Source organism: Pygoscelis adeliae, unplaced genomic scaffold, assembly GCF_000699105.1.
Source record: "Pygoscelis adeliae isolate BGI_AS28 unplaced genomic scaffold, ASM69910v1 Scaffold315, whole genome shotgun sequence".
In the NCBI taxonomy this organism is placed as follows: Eukaryota; Metazoa; Chordata; class Aves; order Sphenisciformes; family Spheniscidae; genus Pygoscelis; species Pygoscelis adeliae.
In genome coordinates this window covers 229,755-248,605 of record NW_008824865.1, presented here as the reverse complement: position 1 = coordinate 248,605, position 18,851 = coordinate 229,755, and the positions used below count along the sequence as shown (strand labels likewise).

General features: G+C 36.6%; 1 protein-coding gene across 1 annotated transcript in view; it reads left to right on the top strand.

Annotated features, from left to right (window-relative positions):
- LRRK2 (leucine-rich repeat kinase 2) overlaps window positions 1-18,851 on the top strand; it is a 147,318-nt gene that overhangs the window by 91,393 nt on the left and 37,074 nt on the right. Inside the window, exons 8-21 of the mRNA XM_009324388.1 lie at window positions 2,602-2,721; window positions 4,423-4,547; window positions 5,103-5,182; window positions 5,958-6,064; window positions 7,743-7,872; window positions 9,040-9,164; window positions 10,814-10,947; window positions 12,596-12,740; window positions 13,047-13,186; window positions 14,543-14,671; window positions 14,758-14,928; window positions 16,645-16,900; window positions 17,127-17,315; window positions 18,794-18,849. Coding sequence (XP_009322663.1) covers window positions 2,602-2,721; window positions 4,423-4,547; window positions 5,103-5,182; window positions 5,958-6,064; window positions 7,743-7,872; window positions 9,040-9,164; window positions 10,814-10,947; window positions 12,596-12,740; window positions 13,047-13,186; window positions 14,543-14,671; window positions 14,758-14,928; window positions 16,645-16,900; window positions 17,127-17,315; window positions 18,794-18,849 — 1,907 coding nt within the window. The remainder of the gene's footprint in view (window positions 1-2,601; window positions 2,722-4,422; window positions 4,548-5,102; window positions 5,183-5,957; window positions 6,065-7,742; window positions 7,873-9,039; window positions 9,165-10,813; window positions 10,948-12,595; window positions 12,741-13,046; window positions 13,187-14,542; window positions 14,672-14,757; window positions 14,929-16,644; window positions 16,901-17,126; window positions 17,316-18,793; window positions 18,850-18,851) is intronic.

Below are 18,851 nucleotides of genomic sequence, written 5' to 3'. Positions count from 1 at the left end.
CTATGGTGCCTGTCTTGGGGTCCCCTATGCTGCAACAGTGAAAGAACCACTGGTTCCCTTGACTTGGGCAAAAGTACTTTGGTTGTCTGGGCTTACATGGGCTAGTGTCACATTAAAAGCAATGATGGCAATGTCAAAAAGGGATTTTTTGTGCCTCTTAGCAGCACTATACTCTCTCTTGCCACTATAGTGAGCTGATCTGAGCTCTTGCCAAGGACCACATAATAGGAAGTTGAAATGAAAGTATGTTTTTTCCCCTGCTGCATACAAAACCACTGTGAGTAGCTGCCTGAGCAGCCCCCATCCATGGCAAGTTCTTCTTCATCAAGGACTTAGCCAAGGTCTTTCTCATGAGTTAGACTTCCCAATTCTTGCAGGTAGTGGCCTGAAGCTACTGCAGATGCTGGTACCAGTGCATGCCTTCCATTAATCAAGTCGGTACCATCCTTTCACCATCTGTTTCCGCTTCTTCATGCAGATATTGTAGAAAATACAGCTCAAACTTGAGTGCAACCCAGAGCAACTTCCAGTTCCCCTTCAGAAAGCCAAATAAAAATTTCAAGAAAATGTGGTGGCTGCTGAGGTGGTATTTGCAGTTTTTTGGCAAGAGGTGATGTTACCCTTGAAAGATTTCCTGTGCAAGGCTAACTGAAGATGGGCAGGGAAACCAAGCGCTTGTGGGGACACAGCAACTGTGTTGACATGCCTTGATCTTGCCCTAAGCTCAACCAGCCTGGTATCAGTCACACATTTGTCATCTGTGTATGCTGACCACCAAGTAATAGTGGGAGTAAAGCAGCCACAAGATCCACTTCTTCTTTCACCATAACAGATGTCCTTCATCTTAATAAGGAGCCACTTCAGGAGAGTTATGGGAAGAGGTGTCCACAGCACCACACAGTTAGGGAAACAGATGTGAAATTGCTAGGTGCTCCTGGAAATAGTCTGGAAGATTTCCGTATAGCCAGTGTGGCTTCCTAAATTATTCTGATGGACACTGTCTCCCTAAACCCGTGTTAACTGGCAGTGAAATGGTACAGTCAGCATCTACTAGCTTCCAAAATCACCATCATGTATTCTTGCTAATCTGGTAATGACTATCCTAGATTTGACTTTCATCACAACTTTAACTGACTGACAAGTCCAACATAATTACTCATCACATAGCCTAAGATTATTAATTTTGTGAGGTAACATATTTACCTTTTCCATTAAAATACAGCAAGAAACAGCAATGCTGATACATACCACACTACTACAGGGCAAGAAGAAAAATACTGTTTCCAGTTGCGTTTGTAATAGGTGTTAAGGCGAAGGTTTTAGAATGATGAATCTGGAAAGGACTTGCCTTAAGTTTTTTTACAGGTAGTTTCAGTAATTTACAGGTAATTTCCTGTAATCATTTTGAACTCCATTTCTTTAACGTGAAAGCCTCAGGCAGGATAGCTTTGACAGAGCTAGATTTCCTACGTGCTTACAGTTTGCTGTTTTACTATTACATGGCTGTGTTGATTTCACATGCCCAACATCTTCACAGTGTTCAGAGCTGGTAAGTTATGTTAACAGATCTTAACAAAGCAAGGACTTGCCTAAGACTTGCCTTGTCTGTTTTTAAGCATTCTGTTAACTTGGTCTAACTGAACTGAATCATAAAACATTGGAGAGGTACTTATGTTCTGGTGAAAAATCTAGACGTTGAAGGTAGTCAGCACGTATAGGACTCAGGACCAGAACTGAGGGAAAGAAATCGGGTTAGCTTTTCTTCTGTATGTAATTATATTTTTGATGCTTAAGTATGGGAGACTTCCTAATTTCGTACCTCACCTGAAATGTTTGAGAAACATTGATACAGATTTTAACCTGACCTTTCAAATTTCTAGTGTGATTCTCATTTTTACTAATCAAGAATTAAACAAAATTGAATATCAAAATAGGAAACATAGCTATCAAACTATATTTTACAAAGTGAATGTTGCTGTATTTTATGCATGATACTTGTTTTTACAACAAACGGGGAAGTTATTTTCATTTGCTTGCTTTTTGCAGAATTCCTTATATTCAACCTATAATATAAAATACTGTACAGCCTACAATAAAAGTTATGTTTTAAATCTATTTATCATCAAAAGGTAGTTCTTTCTACTCTTCCAGAATGTATGTATTCTGTATTTATAACGCTGACCTTGATCTATTTAATGAGGAGGGCAAAAACAGAGAGCAAAACAGGGTTAAACCACTTGCTTGATAGGATAAATCAAATCATTGCAGGAATTCAAGACCAGGACTGCATTTGCTTCCTGGCAGGAAGTCTGCAAATGATACACTGGCTGTATTTTTCTTATTTTGATGACAACATGCACTTCATTTTGCATTAAACCTCAGTCTTTTGTAAAAAAACACAGAGAACCTAGATCCCAATTTTTTTTTATCCTTGACCTCTTCTTTCCACAAATAAAACATTGTTGTGTCAAGCTCTGTAATCAGAAATCCAATGTTTGCTACGGACAAAGTTTGTGCATTGTGTGCTGAGAAATTTATGTTAAATGCATGTTAAACTCTAGATATGTGTTTACATTTATTTAATATCTTCTGTATTTTCAGGAAATTTTTTCAATATCCTCGTATTACATAAGGTTCCAGAGGTCATTGTGAAGGCTGTTAAAACATGTCCTGAAAATGCAAAGTTACAAGCTGCAGCTCTCAGTTGTTTAGCTCTTCTAAGTGAGTAAATCTCTTTCTAAATACATAAATAACTTCATTTATCTGCCCACTTGTTAATTTTTTTATACTGGTAATTTTCTGTAATCATTTTGAACTCCATTTCTTTAACGTGAAAGCCTCAGGCAGGATAGCTTTGACAGAGCTAGATTTCCTACGTGCTTACAGTTTGCTGTTTTACTATTACATGGCTGTGTTGATTTCACATGCCCAACATCTTCACAGTGTTCAGAGCTGGTAAGTTATGTTAACAGATCTTAACAAAGCAACCTGTTTATTCATAGGCAAATATTGAATAATCCCTACTTAACATAAAATCTCTGGAGATAACAACACCAATTTGATGCTGTGTTTGCCCGGTATGACAGTACTCATTATATTGTGGCAGTTGATAGCAACACCAAATCAATGCTTGTGCTTGAGTTCTGAAATCAATTAAAAGTTTTAAACTTTTCCTTGAGTACACTCCAGGTATTATTTTGAACGAGAAGTTAGCTAGTGGCAAAAAGCTAAGGATCTGATCCTCTTAGTGTTTGAGTAATTGTTCCATACAAAAGTCAGTAGAAATGCTGTTTAAGAGTCCACAAAATAGCAAAGAATAGAAATCAATATACACTCCAGTAAGCCTCAGGTATTATGGTCAGTGTTGATACATTTTTTTTTCCTTAAATGCTGAAAGATCACAGGTATAAAATTATTTCTTTTAAATTCTATTGCACTTTCTGGGACCAGATATTTCTCTCTTAGCAACTGCAATTTGCATTTTGTTTTTTAATGGCACTGCTTCAGAGTGTAGATGGCTCTGTGATAAGTGGTGTCCTGGTTTCGGCTGGGATGGAGTTAATTTTCTTCCTAGTAGCCAGTACAGTGCTGTGTTTTGGATTTAGTGTGAGAATAATGTTGATAACACACCAATGCTTTAGTTGTTGCTGAGCAGTGCTTACACTAGTCAAGGACTTTTCAGCTTCCCGTGCTCTACCGACTGAGAAGGCTGGAGGTGCACAAGAAGCTGGGAGGGGGCACAGCCAAACTGGCCAAAGGGACATTCCATACCATGTGACGTCATGCTCAGTACATAAACTGGGGAAAGCTGGCCGGGGGGGGGGCCCGCTGCTCGGGGACTGGCTGGGCATCGGTCAGCAGGTGGTGAGCAATTGCATTGTGCATCACTTGCTTTATATATATATATTTTTTGATTTATTTCAATTGTTAAACTGTTTTTATCTCAACCCACGAGTTTTCTTACTTCTACTCTCCCAATTCTCTCCCCCATCCCACCGGAGGCGGGTGAGTGAGCAAGTGGCTGTGTGGTGCTCAGTTGCCAGCTGAGGCTAAACCACAACAAGTGGTTATGTGCAAATGAATCACAGTTATATTTTATGTCTGTGGTATTCTATATGTAAATACACAACCAAAAAAAAGTATGTGCAGGTCTTTCAGAGCCTGAGCATTGACTGATCTGTAACTATGTACCTAATTTACTACACTATAATGAAGTTTTTTATCTCTTTATAACCTTAAAGACATTTTTCAAATCTGTCATAGAGTTTATGTCAAAGGACTTCTCCCTTCCAAGAACAGGCTAATCCTCCCACTGATTTTTGCACATAGGCGGTGTGAGCACCTCCATGACTACAGGAAGGTTAAGACTTAAGTGTTTTGTTTTCACAATAAGAATTTATTGTAAATATTTTATATTTCAAGCTGAAACAATATTCTTAAACCGAGACTTAGAGGAAAGAAAAGAAGAGGAGGAGGAAGAAAAATTATGCTGGTTGGAAGCATGTCACAGAGCATTAGAACTACACCGAAAAAACACAGATGTGCTGGTGAGAATTTCTGAATGATGGGGGTATGGAAAAACTGCATTATGCATTAAATAAAATGTTTAGCAACATCATTTTCTCCCGTATATTCTTGGGCAAATGAGGCCTTAAAGATTGGATTAGATTTAGAATAAATCTTACGTTTCTTGCCTTTCTTATCTTTGTTCACCTCAACTGGTTTCAGTTACTCCTTTGGATCAAATGTAGGTAGTTAAGATGAGACTTGCTACCTGGAACTTTGGCCATCCAAAGATTGTTGGTTAAGTAGCTCCTCTGCATACAGCAGCAAAACACAGGCCCATCAACAGAAGAATTAATCTCGGCCTAAAATAAGTATCAAAATGCAAATCAAATAATGAGAATGCGGCATGTTTGTAACTCAGGCCTAAACCAGCTATAAAGAATGTGACAGTCCACACCTTGTATTTCTACATAAAGCACCTTGTACCTTTGTCATGGACTGAAAAACAGTCAAACTATTTAATTTTTTTCATATATTTTTGATATTCCAAAGGCATATTTTCTTAATCCTTTTGTCTCCTCTTGGTTTGTATTTAGGAGGCTGCATGCTGGGCTTTGAAAAATCTGTTTCTGTATCAACGCAACCTTCATGAGAAGATTGGAGATGGAGATAATCAGTCAGTGTTAATAACTTGAACTGTATTTTTGGAAATGAAAAAAATGAAAGCCTACTATTAGGCCATTTGGGGTCTCATATTTCAATTTTTTTTATTTTTCTTTCTCATTTTCTAATATATGATGAAATGCATGGTGATCAACAACACTTGAGAAAGTTTCTTTCTTGAAAAGTGTGCTAACCTTGACTCAGGCAAAATTGCTGGGGTTTTAATAAAGGGTCAGAACACAGTCTAATAGAGCTAATTTTTACAGTTCACAAGGAATTTCTTCTTCAGTTGCAACAAGGATAGGGAGGATTAAAGAATGTAAGAGTAGGGAAAATAGAGAAGATTAAGATATCTAGTACATAAGAAGTATGGAAAAGCACTGCTCATTTTCCCACAAATCAGATGAAAGGGCACAGTACAGGGGGTGCTGCCTCATCAGGGAAAATCTAGGCATGGGTAAGATACAGACTTTCATTTATTTAAACTATTTCTCAGAGTCGCTTAAAATTTTAATCATTCAAATTTTAGTAAGTATCCCTTTCTGGAGCTCAGGTCACTTGGAAAGCATGGTTCCAAGTGAATTCAGTGAGATTCAGAGTAGGCTAATATGCGTAGTTTGCAAAGGACTTTCTGTCAGCTGTTGCTCTGGAAAAATATTAGAAGCCAAGTACAATCATCTGAAAATTCAGTTATGTCGCTTAATACCTTTTTAGGAAACTGAACTACAGTTATGAAGTAACTGCTGTAATATGGTCAATGTGCAGTGATTTGTTTCTCTCTGTGAAAGGTTCCCAATAGACAGAGCAGTGATGCTCTCCATGCTGATGCACTCCTCTTCAAAAGAAGTGTTTCAGGCAGCTGCTAGTACCTTGACAATTTTGTCACAACAAAATGGTAAGGGAATTTAATTATCTTTACTTTCTAATGCAGCAGAAAGTTATTGTTGTAATATTAAAGAATATTTACTGTGCTGTTGTATGAAAACAATATTCCCTGTGATTAGAATACTATGCAGTTGTGTTTAGTAGGAAGTTTATTCCTTGCTTTGAAAAAGCTATTTTTGGCTAGTGTCAAAGAGAGCATGTGGAAGTAAAGAGCTCTTTGCCAGTTTATGTGTTGCAATTGCTGGTTTTTGGAGCAGGAGATGTGAAAAGAGTGTGTTCTCTTTGTATGCTTGTTTAAATATTTATCACATGTTTGAATTTCGTCAAGAGCAGCATTTGTTGAAACTCACATGAGTTAAGGATTACAGCCCGGCAAATACCATTTTCGTACTTAACACAGGGGATTTGAGCAGTCCTGTTGACTTCAGTGAATCAAATCATGTGTAGAAAGTTAAGCATGTGCATAACAGTTTTCAAGATTGCTTTAGTCCCGATTGTGTCCCTAACATGGTTTCCTAACTTTTTTCAATTTGCAGACCCCCTCAAAATTTTTCAGTGGAGATGTGGACCCCTGGGTAGAGTATTTAAGCCTACTGACAGTTGGCCTGCTTTTATTAGATACCTTTCCCAGAACCCTTTGAAATGGTTATGGACCTCAAGTGGTTTGTAGACTGCACGTTGAAAACCACTGGCTAGATAGGAAGATAAAGACTAGCAGTTAATTGCCATTCTCTAGGTGAGAAAGCATTGTTTTATCACCAGGTTACTGAGCCATCCAAGTACATAAAACCTAACAATGAAAAAGTTTTATAGTTACTTATGAGATAAATATGTATCCATATCAAGAAATAGATCTCATAAATGTATGCATACTGTTATATATTATACCAGGTACTTTCATAACATGTTACCACCAAGTGGGCCTCTGATTCCCATTGGAAATCTAAAGCAAATTTTTATTTTGTCTTTTTTTTTTTTCTTCTTTTTTTCCCCCTAAATGAATGTGCTTACACCAGAAATGATAGACATAAAGAAGCTTAGTAAAACCCTCTGGTACAATGCAATATTGCTTGAATTAAGCACTTGAAATGGATGTACTGAACTGGGAATGACAAGAATTGGTAATAGTTACAATGATAATGTAGAATATTTTTGAAGTGTTCTGAGCTGTATTGGTTACAGTTATAGCTACAACATGTGCTTGGGTATTTGAATTTTTAAAAAAATGAATTATCAAAGTAAATAGAGTGAATAAATATAATTTCACTTTTGAAGCCTTATTTTGGAAGTTAGAAGGTTTTTTGAAAGTTTTAAATTCTAGCTTTCCTACATGATCACAGAGTGCAATTAAGAGGAAAAATTGTTTACGAATAAACATTTTTGAAAATAAAAGTAAAGCTGTACTTTCTCCTTCCCTTAAGTTAACTTTCTGTAAGTAAAAATAGCAGATGTATTTAAACTTATTAGGCATTCAGGAATTATAAGGCATTTGATTAAGCTATGCAAACAGAATCAGCTTCAGCTCAAATTGTTTCCCATTCTAATTTATACTTCGATAACATGTGTGTTCGGTGAGGAAAAAAATCGAAAAAAGCAGGAAAAAAGTTAGCAGTTCTGTTGTTTTTGAGAACTATACATAAAGAGAGAGAGAGATTTACTTATAGGATGCTTGCTATTTTTTGTTATAGTAAATATTAGGAAGACCCTTTTGGCTAAAGGAATACACATGAATGTTTTGGATATAATGAGGAAACATCCACATTCTCCTGAAGTGGCTGAAAGTGCCTGCAGAATTCTGAACCATGTTTTTGAAGGAAGGTAATATACTTAGAAATATGTGGTGACTTCCAAAGTAAAGATTTGTGAGATTCAGTGCTGTAATTGATTACATTTAAATTATTGACTGTTTCACTGATATTAAAATTGACCACAGGCTGACAGCCCTGTTCAAGATATTGAATTTTGTAAGCCCTGTAGTCAAATGCCCAGGTAGATATATGCAGGGAGCTGCATGTTCTTCCCTTCGTGGTTCTTGAGCAGTGAGGTTTGAAGAGACTATTGCTAGGTGGTCTCCCCTCCTGTTAGCCATGCTGAATTCCATTGAGCACTAAGAAATTTCCCACAATATTAGCTCTGATTATTAAAATAACATTGTGTTAATATTACTTTTGAGTTGGCTTTTGCAAATGCTCTAGAACATGACTGGAAAACAAACCTGTGACTCATAAATACTGATACACAAAGTGGGAACGTGATTCCAAGTGTCTTGCCAAGTTTTTCCAGCTTTCCCTGAAACCTTTATATATGCTAAGCTGTCTGTGAAAAAATGACAGACTCAAGATATAGTCACAGAATTCCTTATGAATAATTTCATTTTATAAAGAGAAAATCTCAAAACTTCCATAAACATATTCACAGGAATGAAGGTATTATAAAATGAAAGAAGAAAATAACCTTAAAAGTAAATTAGTGGCCTTTGGCTACTGCCATTTCTAGGAATGCTAATGACATTGAGATTATTGTTCTTTTTCTTCAAGATTAGAACCCAACATGGTTGATATTTTTTTGTTTATTCTACAATTACCTGACATTTCATCAGTACTTTATGACAATTGCGGAGCACTGGATTAAGGAAGATGTATCTTTTCACGTATCTGGACTGGAATCAAAGTGAAATATATGAATCCACCACTCACCCTGAATGAAATACTATACTTTCTGTGTATCACTGTTCTGGACTGGATTGAAAATTGCCTCTCAGTAGTCTAGAGTGGAATTAATTACATAGACTGAATTCATGGAATGGCATGAAAATAATATATTTGCTACGATGAAGAAAAGTACCATAGTTTAATTTGTATTTCGTAGCTCAAACCAGATTTACAGTGTTCTAAAGGGATATCACACAGTGTTAATTAAGGAAGCAAATACATGTAAAATTTAGAAATGCATTCTTTTTATTTATTTTATAAACAATATTTTCAGTTTCCTTCATCTGGATATAATGACAGTAGCTGCATCAGAAGTTGTAAAAGCCATGAGGAAACATGAAAAATCACTCTCTGTACAACTGGAAGCACTTCGAGTCCTTTTACAGTTTATGGTGCCCGGTAAGTGATCCAAAAATATAATTGGTGCAGCATCGTACACCGAATCAGAGAATAGAATTAGATAACTGGGTTTTAGTCTTTCTTATCTAATGAGACAGCCTTTAATGGGACTTCAAAAAATTTACTGGTGTTCTGTACATAGCCGAGAGCAGCTGTAACTCTTTAAGAACATACAAGATGGAGGAAAACTTCTCAGGTATTGAAGTAACAGACCGAAAGTATCACTGCTGATTTCCCCTTGATTCCATCAGTGAAGAGTTAGCTCCATTAATTTAGGGAATCAGTGTGGAGCTATCACTGTGATTGTGTGTCTCCATCATAGATAACCTTTAAGTGAGAGCAAACAGTGATAATGACATCGACATTGTTGTACCACAAAATGCAATTGTTTTAATAGTATCTCTTGGAAGAAACATAAAAATTGGACCTCTGACACCAAAAAATAAAGACAGTGATTTAAAGATAGGAAATAGACTATTATATACTATTTTCTACAGAAAAGGAGAAGCCAAACTGACTTAGAAATTCCTTTCCAAAAAAAAACTCTTTAAAGGCAATCTACTGTAGGAAAAATATGTTCTTTGTTAGTTCTATACCTTTAATGGAATTTGGGGAAAGTTTTAACTCTTCTTACCAGTTTACTGCTGTATATCCTGTTTTATCCTCTGATATTAAGCGTGAGAGTACAGACATGCAGTACTGATTTTTTCTCAGAACAACTTTCTGCAAGTATCTCTCAGCAGTTTTAGTTGAACATTTACAAAACCAGTAACTCTGAAACTAGTAACTTGGCTAATATGCAGACTGATTTCAGGTTTCAATTTCCTTCTATTCTTCGAATTATAGTCCTAATACTTTCCTTTTTTTTCAATAAACAACAGGATTAAGACTTGACATATGTATTCTAACATGTAGGCAAGGTGCTTTTTTTGCAGTATCCTGGAAGTGAGGCCCTTCTAAAGTGTAATCAAAAAAGGAGAGTGCCAACTGGATGTTGGAACTTGCAGGTTAATTAGGGAATAAAAAGTAATTCATGGAGAAAATAGTAATTGGAACAAATATGAATGCTGAAGTGACTTTTAAAGAATTTCTGGGTACTTTCTGTAGTGCCACTTGACTGCAAGTGCCAACAGCTACAAGAAATGTAAATCTGAAAGACCTTTCTCTGTTCTTTTATTTGTACTCACCTTCCACTTACGTCATCTGTGGGTAAAATTTGGCCTATGATGTGCTGCCAAGTGAGAAAGGGCAACTAGTTTATAGCTTCTCTATAGTGTCTCCTTTCCAGAAGGAAGAGGCGTTCTGAAGTAGGTATCAGGAACACCAAGAAACCCCGTAGCTCAAAAAAGGAATATATTGCAACGTACCTCAGGCAAAATTCTTTGCCATGATTTTGCATTTAGAGGAAGCAGTGAGCAAACATATGGTGAAATCGTCATTTCAAACACCATGTACTCACACTACAATGTAAATCTGGAGGGACTCCAGTCTCAGTAACTACAGCATTCTGAAAATGTCATAAGATCTGAAATATGCCCTCTGAGTCAGTTGTTAAAACCTGTGTGTTCAATTTGATTGTAATACTGGGTTAATACTGGGGAGAATATTAAATCTGTTCTTCTGAGGAAGGCTGTTTTCCATTTTTGCAGATACAAAGAATGAACACCAGAATGATTCTTCCAGAGATGTGGGAGATGCTGCTTTTGCACTTACAGTAAAAGTCATTAAAAGCCAGTGTCTGTTGGAGGGAACTCATTCGTTGGTGCTTAATGCTTTGAACAGGGTATAGTTAAAGCTTTATTCTAATGAATTTTGTCACTATTTTACACTTGCAATGGTGAACCATTTGTAAGTTTTAGTTCCACATTGATTTTCATATTGATTTGATAGAATTAATCTTAACTCCTGAGTTTCATTTATCATTTGCGGTTTCTTCTTACTTTCTGTTCTGGAGTGTATTAGGTGATCCTTTAGACAGTAACTCTAAAGGATATTTATAAAAACAATGCTAATTTTTTTCAAGTTTACAGTTTATTTGTGATTTTTTAATGGACTAGTTTATACATGAAAAGTTTCCTCATATGTACACCTCAACCACACATAGAACTGAGTGCTTCTTTAATATGGCTTTCATGGATACATAGTCCTTTGCTTTCAACAGAACAGTGTTTCTCAGCTGTCTCTATTTTTTTCACTGTTCAATTCTATAACTTTTTTCAGCCACTGGAAAACAGAATGATCACAGTGCCTTGAAGGGAAAGCTGGAAAGTGAAAGGCTGAAGCAGACCACACTGGGCACTTTGCACAGCAAATTAACCTTAAATCCTAGTGACAGGAAAGGTTTAACTTCATGGCCTTCAGAAGAATCCCACCTCTACAAGGTTTACAAGGTTCACATGACCACAATCAAAATGGATGTAGCAATTCACAATTTTTAGAAGTCTCTCAACAATTTTAGGCTTGTCAAACATCTTCAGTCAAGGAAATTTGTGTGTCTTACATTTATTATGAAAGTCAGAGCAAATAATGTATCAACAAAAGAGTGCTGGACTGTCTAAAGGACATTTCTTGACCTGAAGATATAGGATATCTTCAGGAAGGCAAAATATTTTTTACTTCAGAATGTATTACAGTCTCCAGTGCTTTGTGACCATCCTGATTGCTTTTTCTGACCCAGCTGGTTTGTGTTTTGGGGTACTACAATATCAGCCAGAAGGGTTAGAAATTAACATATTTTAATGAAAAACTAGAGAAGGAATAAGGAGGAAGATGGGCATGACCCCACTGAAATAATTTTGCAGATTTGCAAGTCACTGTGACAGCTATGCACATTTTCAGATCTAGGCCTCATCTAGGTTTCCTCCATCTAGAAGTGGGGGAAAATTGGTAAAAAAATCCCAAATAACCTATTGAATTGCTACATAACTAAACCCAAAGCTTTGAAAACATTGATGGGGTGTGGTAATAGGTATGTTGCTTCATATCTTTTTCTTTTCATATATTTTTTCAGTTGCCACCATGTTTATCACTTGTGACGGTTCTCAAAGAACCCCATTTTTGTTCCTTTTTAACCACAAAGAAAGTACATTTTCTCACCTTGTCCTAGCAAAATGAGTGAACTTGTGAATGGTTGTACTGAAACTTTGAGGAAAAAAAAATCCCAGTCTCCATTAGAAAACTAGCTAGGGAATATTTTCAGAATCAAAGGTGAAAATCTGGGGAGGTTATGAGTGTTTGAAACTAATGGTTGAAATGGAAACCTTTTTGAAATTGTGATTATTGTTATTTATTGTCACATCAGCTGTAATTTCACATACTTCAAGAACAACAATCGCTTGTTCTTAAAGAACAACTTTAAGAATGAGCAACTCTTCTGTTGCCATTTTAAGCAGAACAAACTTGATCTGATTTTATATTCATTTCTCCATTAGTTTATTGGAAATCCTAGCATTCAGAAGTGTGGATTAAAACTACTTGCTTCTGTAGCTGAGTGCACTGGTGCACTAGAAATTTTAACCCAGCAAGGAGCTACTGACACTGTGCTTCACACCCTACAGATGTATCCAGACGAACAAGGTAAGGAAGGTATTTTGTAGTTGAATGTGAATGATATAGTAGGAGGGGCTGATTAACCATAGAAGCTGTAACCTATTCATTACACTCTTTAGTACTGGATGTGTGATGTAGGTTACATGGCAAGAAAAGGCTGCAGTACTGCATAGACCTCAGGTTCATCCACTTTGTAGTTATGCCTGGCCCTGCAATAGCTTATGCAAATAACTTTCTGGAATATTAGTAATATAACACTACCTAGGTCATGGGTTTATTCCACTCAGAATGTCTGAATAATCAACATTATTAATCTTTCTTTTTTTCTTCTAGTCATACAGTGTTTGGGTTTGAGTCTTCTACGCTCTTTGATTACAAGAAAGAGTTTATGTATTGCAACTATGCATGTCCTGTCAACAGTTCTGGTTTCTACTCTGCGACGATTTAAAGAGGTCACTGAAATCCAGATGCATGTATGAGTTTTTTCTACGTACAAAGATGAAAGTGAAAGGCAAAACCTTAGAAAATTATTTTAATGTAGTTATATTTGAAACAGAATTCCTTAATGACTTCATTTTGATTTTTTTGCAATTACTAGATTAGTATAAGCCTTTATAATTAAACCAATATGTTTGCTGTAGAGATGGTTTTCTTGGAGGCATATATTCAATCCAGAATATGTAAGCATAGGTTTAGGTGTTTATCTGAGACTTCTGAGATCTGCAAACTAGAACAAATTTCTCAGTCATGATCCATCATTCAGTCAATCTATAACCATTTAATGAAGTAACCATCATTGTAGTATTGATTGCCCTTCTTTGAAAATTAACAGAAAAAAAGTTAGTTCCCAGCCCTGTCACCAGCAATAAGCTTCACGTAGGAATGCTGCATTTAAGAAGGCTATTACTAGAATACTGTGTCAGACTTTGGATCTACTTCTGAATATGGAAGGAGAGTTCTTATTCTGTCTGCAAACACATGTTCAGTCCTCCTCGTGTGAAAGTTCTGTTTCCGCTCCTTCAGAAGCTTTCCCTGTTTGTTGCCAGTTTCGTTTTTCTAGCGGAATGGAGCTTGCCTGTGAGATCAGCTTCCTGTGAGAGTTTCTGTACTTCTGTTTCAGATCAGTATGAAAATATCACAAGTACAGCCTCCCTTCTTTACTGCTGTTTTTCCCCCAACCCTTCCAAGTTTAGCTTAGCAACCAGTGTAGAGAGAAATCAAAATAATGTGGTGGAATAAGGAAGTTATTTAAAGTGATTTAGTCTCAATTAGACTTGGACAAAGAGTCCGTAATTTACCCGGTTCACCCTTCTAGGTGAACTTTACTTGCAGAATCATGGGATAATTTTGTATTTCTTTTTAGTTTTTAGATACACCTGTTAAGTTTTTCATTTAGGCTCTGTATTTTTTTTCAAATTCAAGGATTACAGAGCAACACATTGGGACAGGGGTTGCATCTTCATCCCATATCCTTAGAAGGAGATTGTTTCCTCTGTACATTTTCAGGAAATCACGAGTACATTTGTCACTGCCAGGCAGGATGTTGTCAGACATTATGGTGCATAATTTGCCTTTTCAAAGTGTCAGTTAATACCTGTTTAAGTCAGCTAAACAGGCATGAAACTACAGCTATATAAACACAGAGACACCAGGTGTTTCTGCCCTCTCTCCTGATCTTCTCCAGTTTGTGAACTATTGCATGTTTAAAAGCAAGACAAAAAAATTAAAGCACATATCTTTTGGTTGAAACTTGATTTTGTTGCATGACCTGTTTTTAAATGACACTTTTTAACACTGTATTTATTTCAGTCTTCTCATTGTGTTCTTAGGGATTTCACGCAATCTTGTCAATTCTTGGTTTGTCACCTTGTTTTGCAAAGCTGCTGGTACATGAATCATTTGACACAGTCATTTTCTACCAGATGTCTATGTGTTTCACTGACCAGCGAGATCGACAGGTATCTTGTCTCTTTTTACAGCTCCAGAGCTGAAAAATTTTGGTGCTATTTTTGTCCTGACTTTTATTGTTTGTCTTCCCATTCAGTTTCAAAGCCTGTGTTGTAAATGTTTTGCTAAAATAGCTGAAAATGATGATTTAAAAAATATGATGCTGGAAAAAGCTTGTATTGAGTACAATAGTATTATGGCTGAATGTTTACTTCTGCTGGGAGCTGATATTAATAAGAAGACAAAGACAAACTCTTTGATCTATCAGGTAATATATGGAAATATATGTAGTTTTATTGCTTTAAAATTTGTGCTTTTGGGTTCCTTTCTCTTTTCATTTAAACATATATTTGGCAGAACACAGCAGCAATACCCAGTGCAATCTGTGACCTGAGTGGTGTTAACCATTGCTACTCACAGTGACTTCAGGCTCAGTCTGATGTTCATTGAAACACCCTTCACTTCATTGAAGCTCATAGGGTCACTGTGACCTAGAATGTGCCTGCACTGCCAGTGCAGTTCTGATGCAAGGTCACTTTAAAGTCCATGCTTTCTGATTGTTTACCCTGTTCACATGCAAACCTGGGTTCAATCAAGTACCGACTTGGCCTTAGCCTTGGAGTATTTTTGAGGAGGAAGACTTAAGCTCAAGATTTGCAAATTCCCAGTCATTTTTTCTGAACTAATCAGGCATAGATGGCATCAAGCCCATTAGAGCCCAGTCCATGGACTGATACTCCAAATTCAGCTCTTTCCAAGCTCTGTGAGGCCAAAGTACGGATGGACTAGAGGCAGCACTGTGCATAGATAGGTTTCAGTGTGCTTAGTCCCACTCTGTTCTAGACCTGCAAAGAAGGCATTGCCCAAAATGCCTGCCCTGGCATGGTGGATTTTTTTTTGCTTTGTGTTGTACTTAAAGATGAATATAGTCATCAGGTTTTGTGCCGATTTAACTGTTCTGGTTAGAGTTCTGCCTTTTTATCAACATAGCTAAAGTAATACAACATCTTGGACTGCCTGCAGTCACACTAGCTGCAAAGAGCTTTATCCAGACAGTGGCCACATCCAGAGCATCAACTATTTGAAATATGTTGGTGTCTTAAATAAGGCCATAGGCAAACATCCCATCTGAATTCAGCCATGCCAACAGAGAGGCTGTTCCCACCTGCTTATAAGTGCTCCTTGCTAAATGTGACTGCGTTTAAAAATTTTTTTGAGAAACTGTGTGTATGAGCACTTCTTAATTTAGCTTCAGTGTCAAAGTTTTAAATGGTCTGAGATAACCCCACCAGTACTGCCTGAAGTGAATTAGGAAGTGTTCACTTCTGCTGGCAGAGCTGGCTGGTTGATAAAGCACAGCTGAGTTTGGAACCGACCATCCATCCATGGAGTCTGAGGTGGGCAAATCAGTGTTAGTGAACTACAATGGAAATATTGAAGTGTCTGGAAGTATTTCTAAAAAATAGTTGTAATACAATAAACACTGCTCTGTGTAGCAATGCAGGCTGAGAGATTGGAAGGAGTAAAGCTGACTGAAGCCAGTGGACCTGAGCTCCCTAGCACTAGGCAAGGCTTGATGAGTCTCACCGTTGTTGCCTGTTCATCTGATATCCACATGACATGGCAAAATAACCCCTTTTTTCCACTGAACAGATAAATAAATGGAGTTTCTATAGACCACATGCAATAACCAAACTACATAAATTACCATTCATTTTTGCCTGGAAATTGTGTGTACTTGTGGTAGAAATTACAATTACAGAACTCGGGCATTTGTTATATTTTGGGCAAAGACTTCAGGAAAATGGGAGTTGGTACTCAGATATCTTAGGCGTATGCTCTGAGGGGTAGGGAATTGTGTAACTGAAAAGAGACATGATCCTAAAAATACAATAAATCTGAATTTGAGACAAGTCTTTTAATGCAGTTTGAGCTGTTGTTTGAGTGCCTCACATAAATTTTTTTAACTGCTTTTCTCTGTTAGGTTTGTGAGAAAGGAAATAATCCTAAATTGGTGGAATTGCTATTAGCCAGTGGTGCTCGAGAGCAGGATGTTCGGAGTGCTTTAACTATCAGTATAAAGAGAGGAGATAGCCAAATCATCAGCTTGCTCTTAAAGAAGCTTAGCCTTGATGTCACCAACAGCAGTATATGTCTTGGAGGATTTGGTATTGGGAGACTAGAACCTTCCTGGCTCATTCCTTTGTTCCCAGATAAACTTACTCCATTAAGAAAACAAAGTGAGTACATACAGAATTTGCTATACGAAATGTGTTAATATCTCTTGATGGTACTATGTAAGTGTTTTAGATCAAGACCTTCAGTTGAGGATCTCTTCATAGCATTCAGCTGGTTATAGAAAGACTGCGAAACCTTGAAAATAAATCAAGTTATTTCTGTTATTTTTTTAAAGCTGTTTGGATTTTTTGGAGAATATGCTATCTTTTTGGTTTCTTATACATACAGATGCAGGTTCTGCACTGGCAAGAATGGTGCTTAAATTCCAGATGAAGAATATTTCAGAGAATAGATCAAGAGCCTCCTCTGATCTAAACTTCTCTGAAGATGGAGTGGATAAAAACTATGATTGGAATTTCATTTCTGACCCATTAGTGGACAGTGTTTTTCCTTTGAATGATGATATTGATAGTGAAGGTAATTGTTTTTCTTTTCTTTTTTCTTTTTATAATCCCAGTCTAGTGTACCAGGGCTAGACCATAGCCATAAATCAGTAGTTTATTTGTATTTGAGATAAAATACTTGCCATGAAAAAAATAGTCTTATCTAAAATTTTGTTTGTAGTAACATTGGAAAATAGTTTATGATGCATAAGTATGTACTTTATCTACAAAATCAGGACCTTAAAGTATTTTATTCAATTATCCATTTAAAATTAGTTCTTCATGCATTCAGTTTCTTGTAGAGAGAAAGAGTGGGATTCATCCAACCAGATTTAGATATTGACTATTTTGATGTCTATTTCTGAGCTATTCTCATATGCTGCCTTTATAGTCAATAGCAAGAAGCAAGTGCTTCAAGAGCACAATTTGCCTCATCATGAAGTCAGGTGTATTGTGATCTAGAAATCCCTGTTCCCTGGGTTGTCTGTAAATAAAGTGCACACAACTAAGTCTGGTATAGAGGACTATATTGTTAACAAATAAAGTAGGTGAAACAAGCCCTATCCCAGAGATATCTAATTGATCAGAAAGTGTAAATGACAAGTCTATGTTCAGTCCAACATCATTCTTGGTAACCATGTCAGGAAATCTGAATGCCTTTAACTTATAAAAAACAGCATTTCTGTCTATAATATCGGTAACTTAATAATAACAGTAAGTGGCCTTAATTTACAACATGCCTTTTGTTTGTTCAGATGTCACTGTTGTTTTAGAACTGTTGGATACTTAAAATCATCACAGATGAAGAATTTGAATTTTGGCATCAGAGAATCCTAGGGAATTTTTTTGGTTCTGTTTTGTTCTTTTCCTTTACATCATTCAGCACCATTTTTCATTTCTGTAGGACTGTAGCACAGACATATAATACTGATAGGTACTATTTGTTGTCCTACATAGAAAAGTTGTTCAGTCATATGTAAATTATGGTAAAAAAATACAGGCTTTGCTAACAGGAGTGATTTTAGGAGTTTTAAAAGTAGCTTTGAGAAGAGGAACACTAAATGAGTCCAGATAACCCTAAATCATCAAAGCCCCAGTGGGATTTGATATTTCATTCTCAATAAATGTGGGAGTGCAAATGTATCTATTAAGATACAACCTTTTTCTATTTTAACAAGTTATTTACACTGCAGTAGCACAAAGATATGTTACGAAGCATGTGTAATAATCCCAACCTGCTGGAATTTTTAAATGATAAAGCATCAATGTAACAAGCTGCAGGTCATATTTGGAGCATGTCAGGTTAGCATGGCCCATGTACTCTAAAATACGTTGACAACATTCTTGGCCTATTGCACACACAATTAACCAGTGAGATCCTGCCAATATGGATGCTTTTGAAATGTCTCTCTCCTTTGCATGTCAGCATCCATATTACAGTTGAATTCTGAGCCTCATCTTTAAATATATTTTCTTACTTATTTGTCCTCCTGTGTTATTGTTTTGTACTAGGAAGTGAAGGATCACTTTTTACAAAAAAGAAGCAATTTCTTTTTGCAGTTGCTGACTT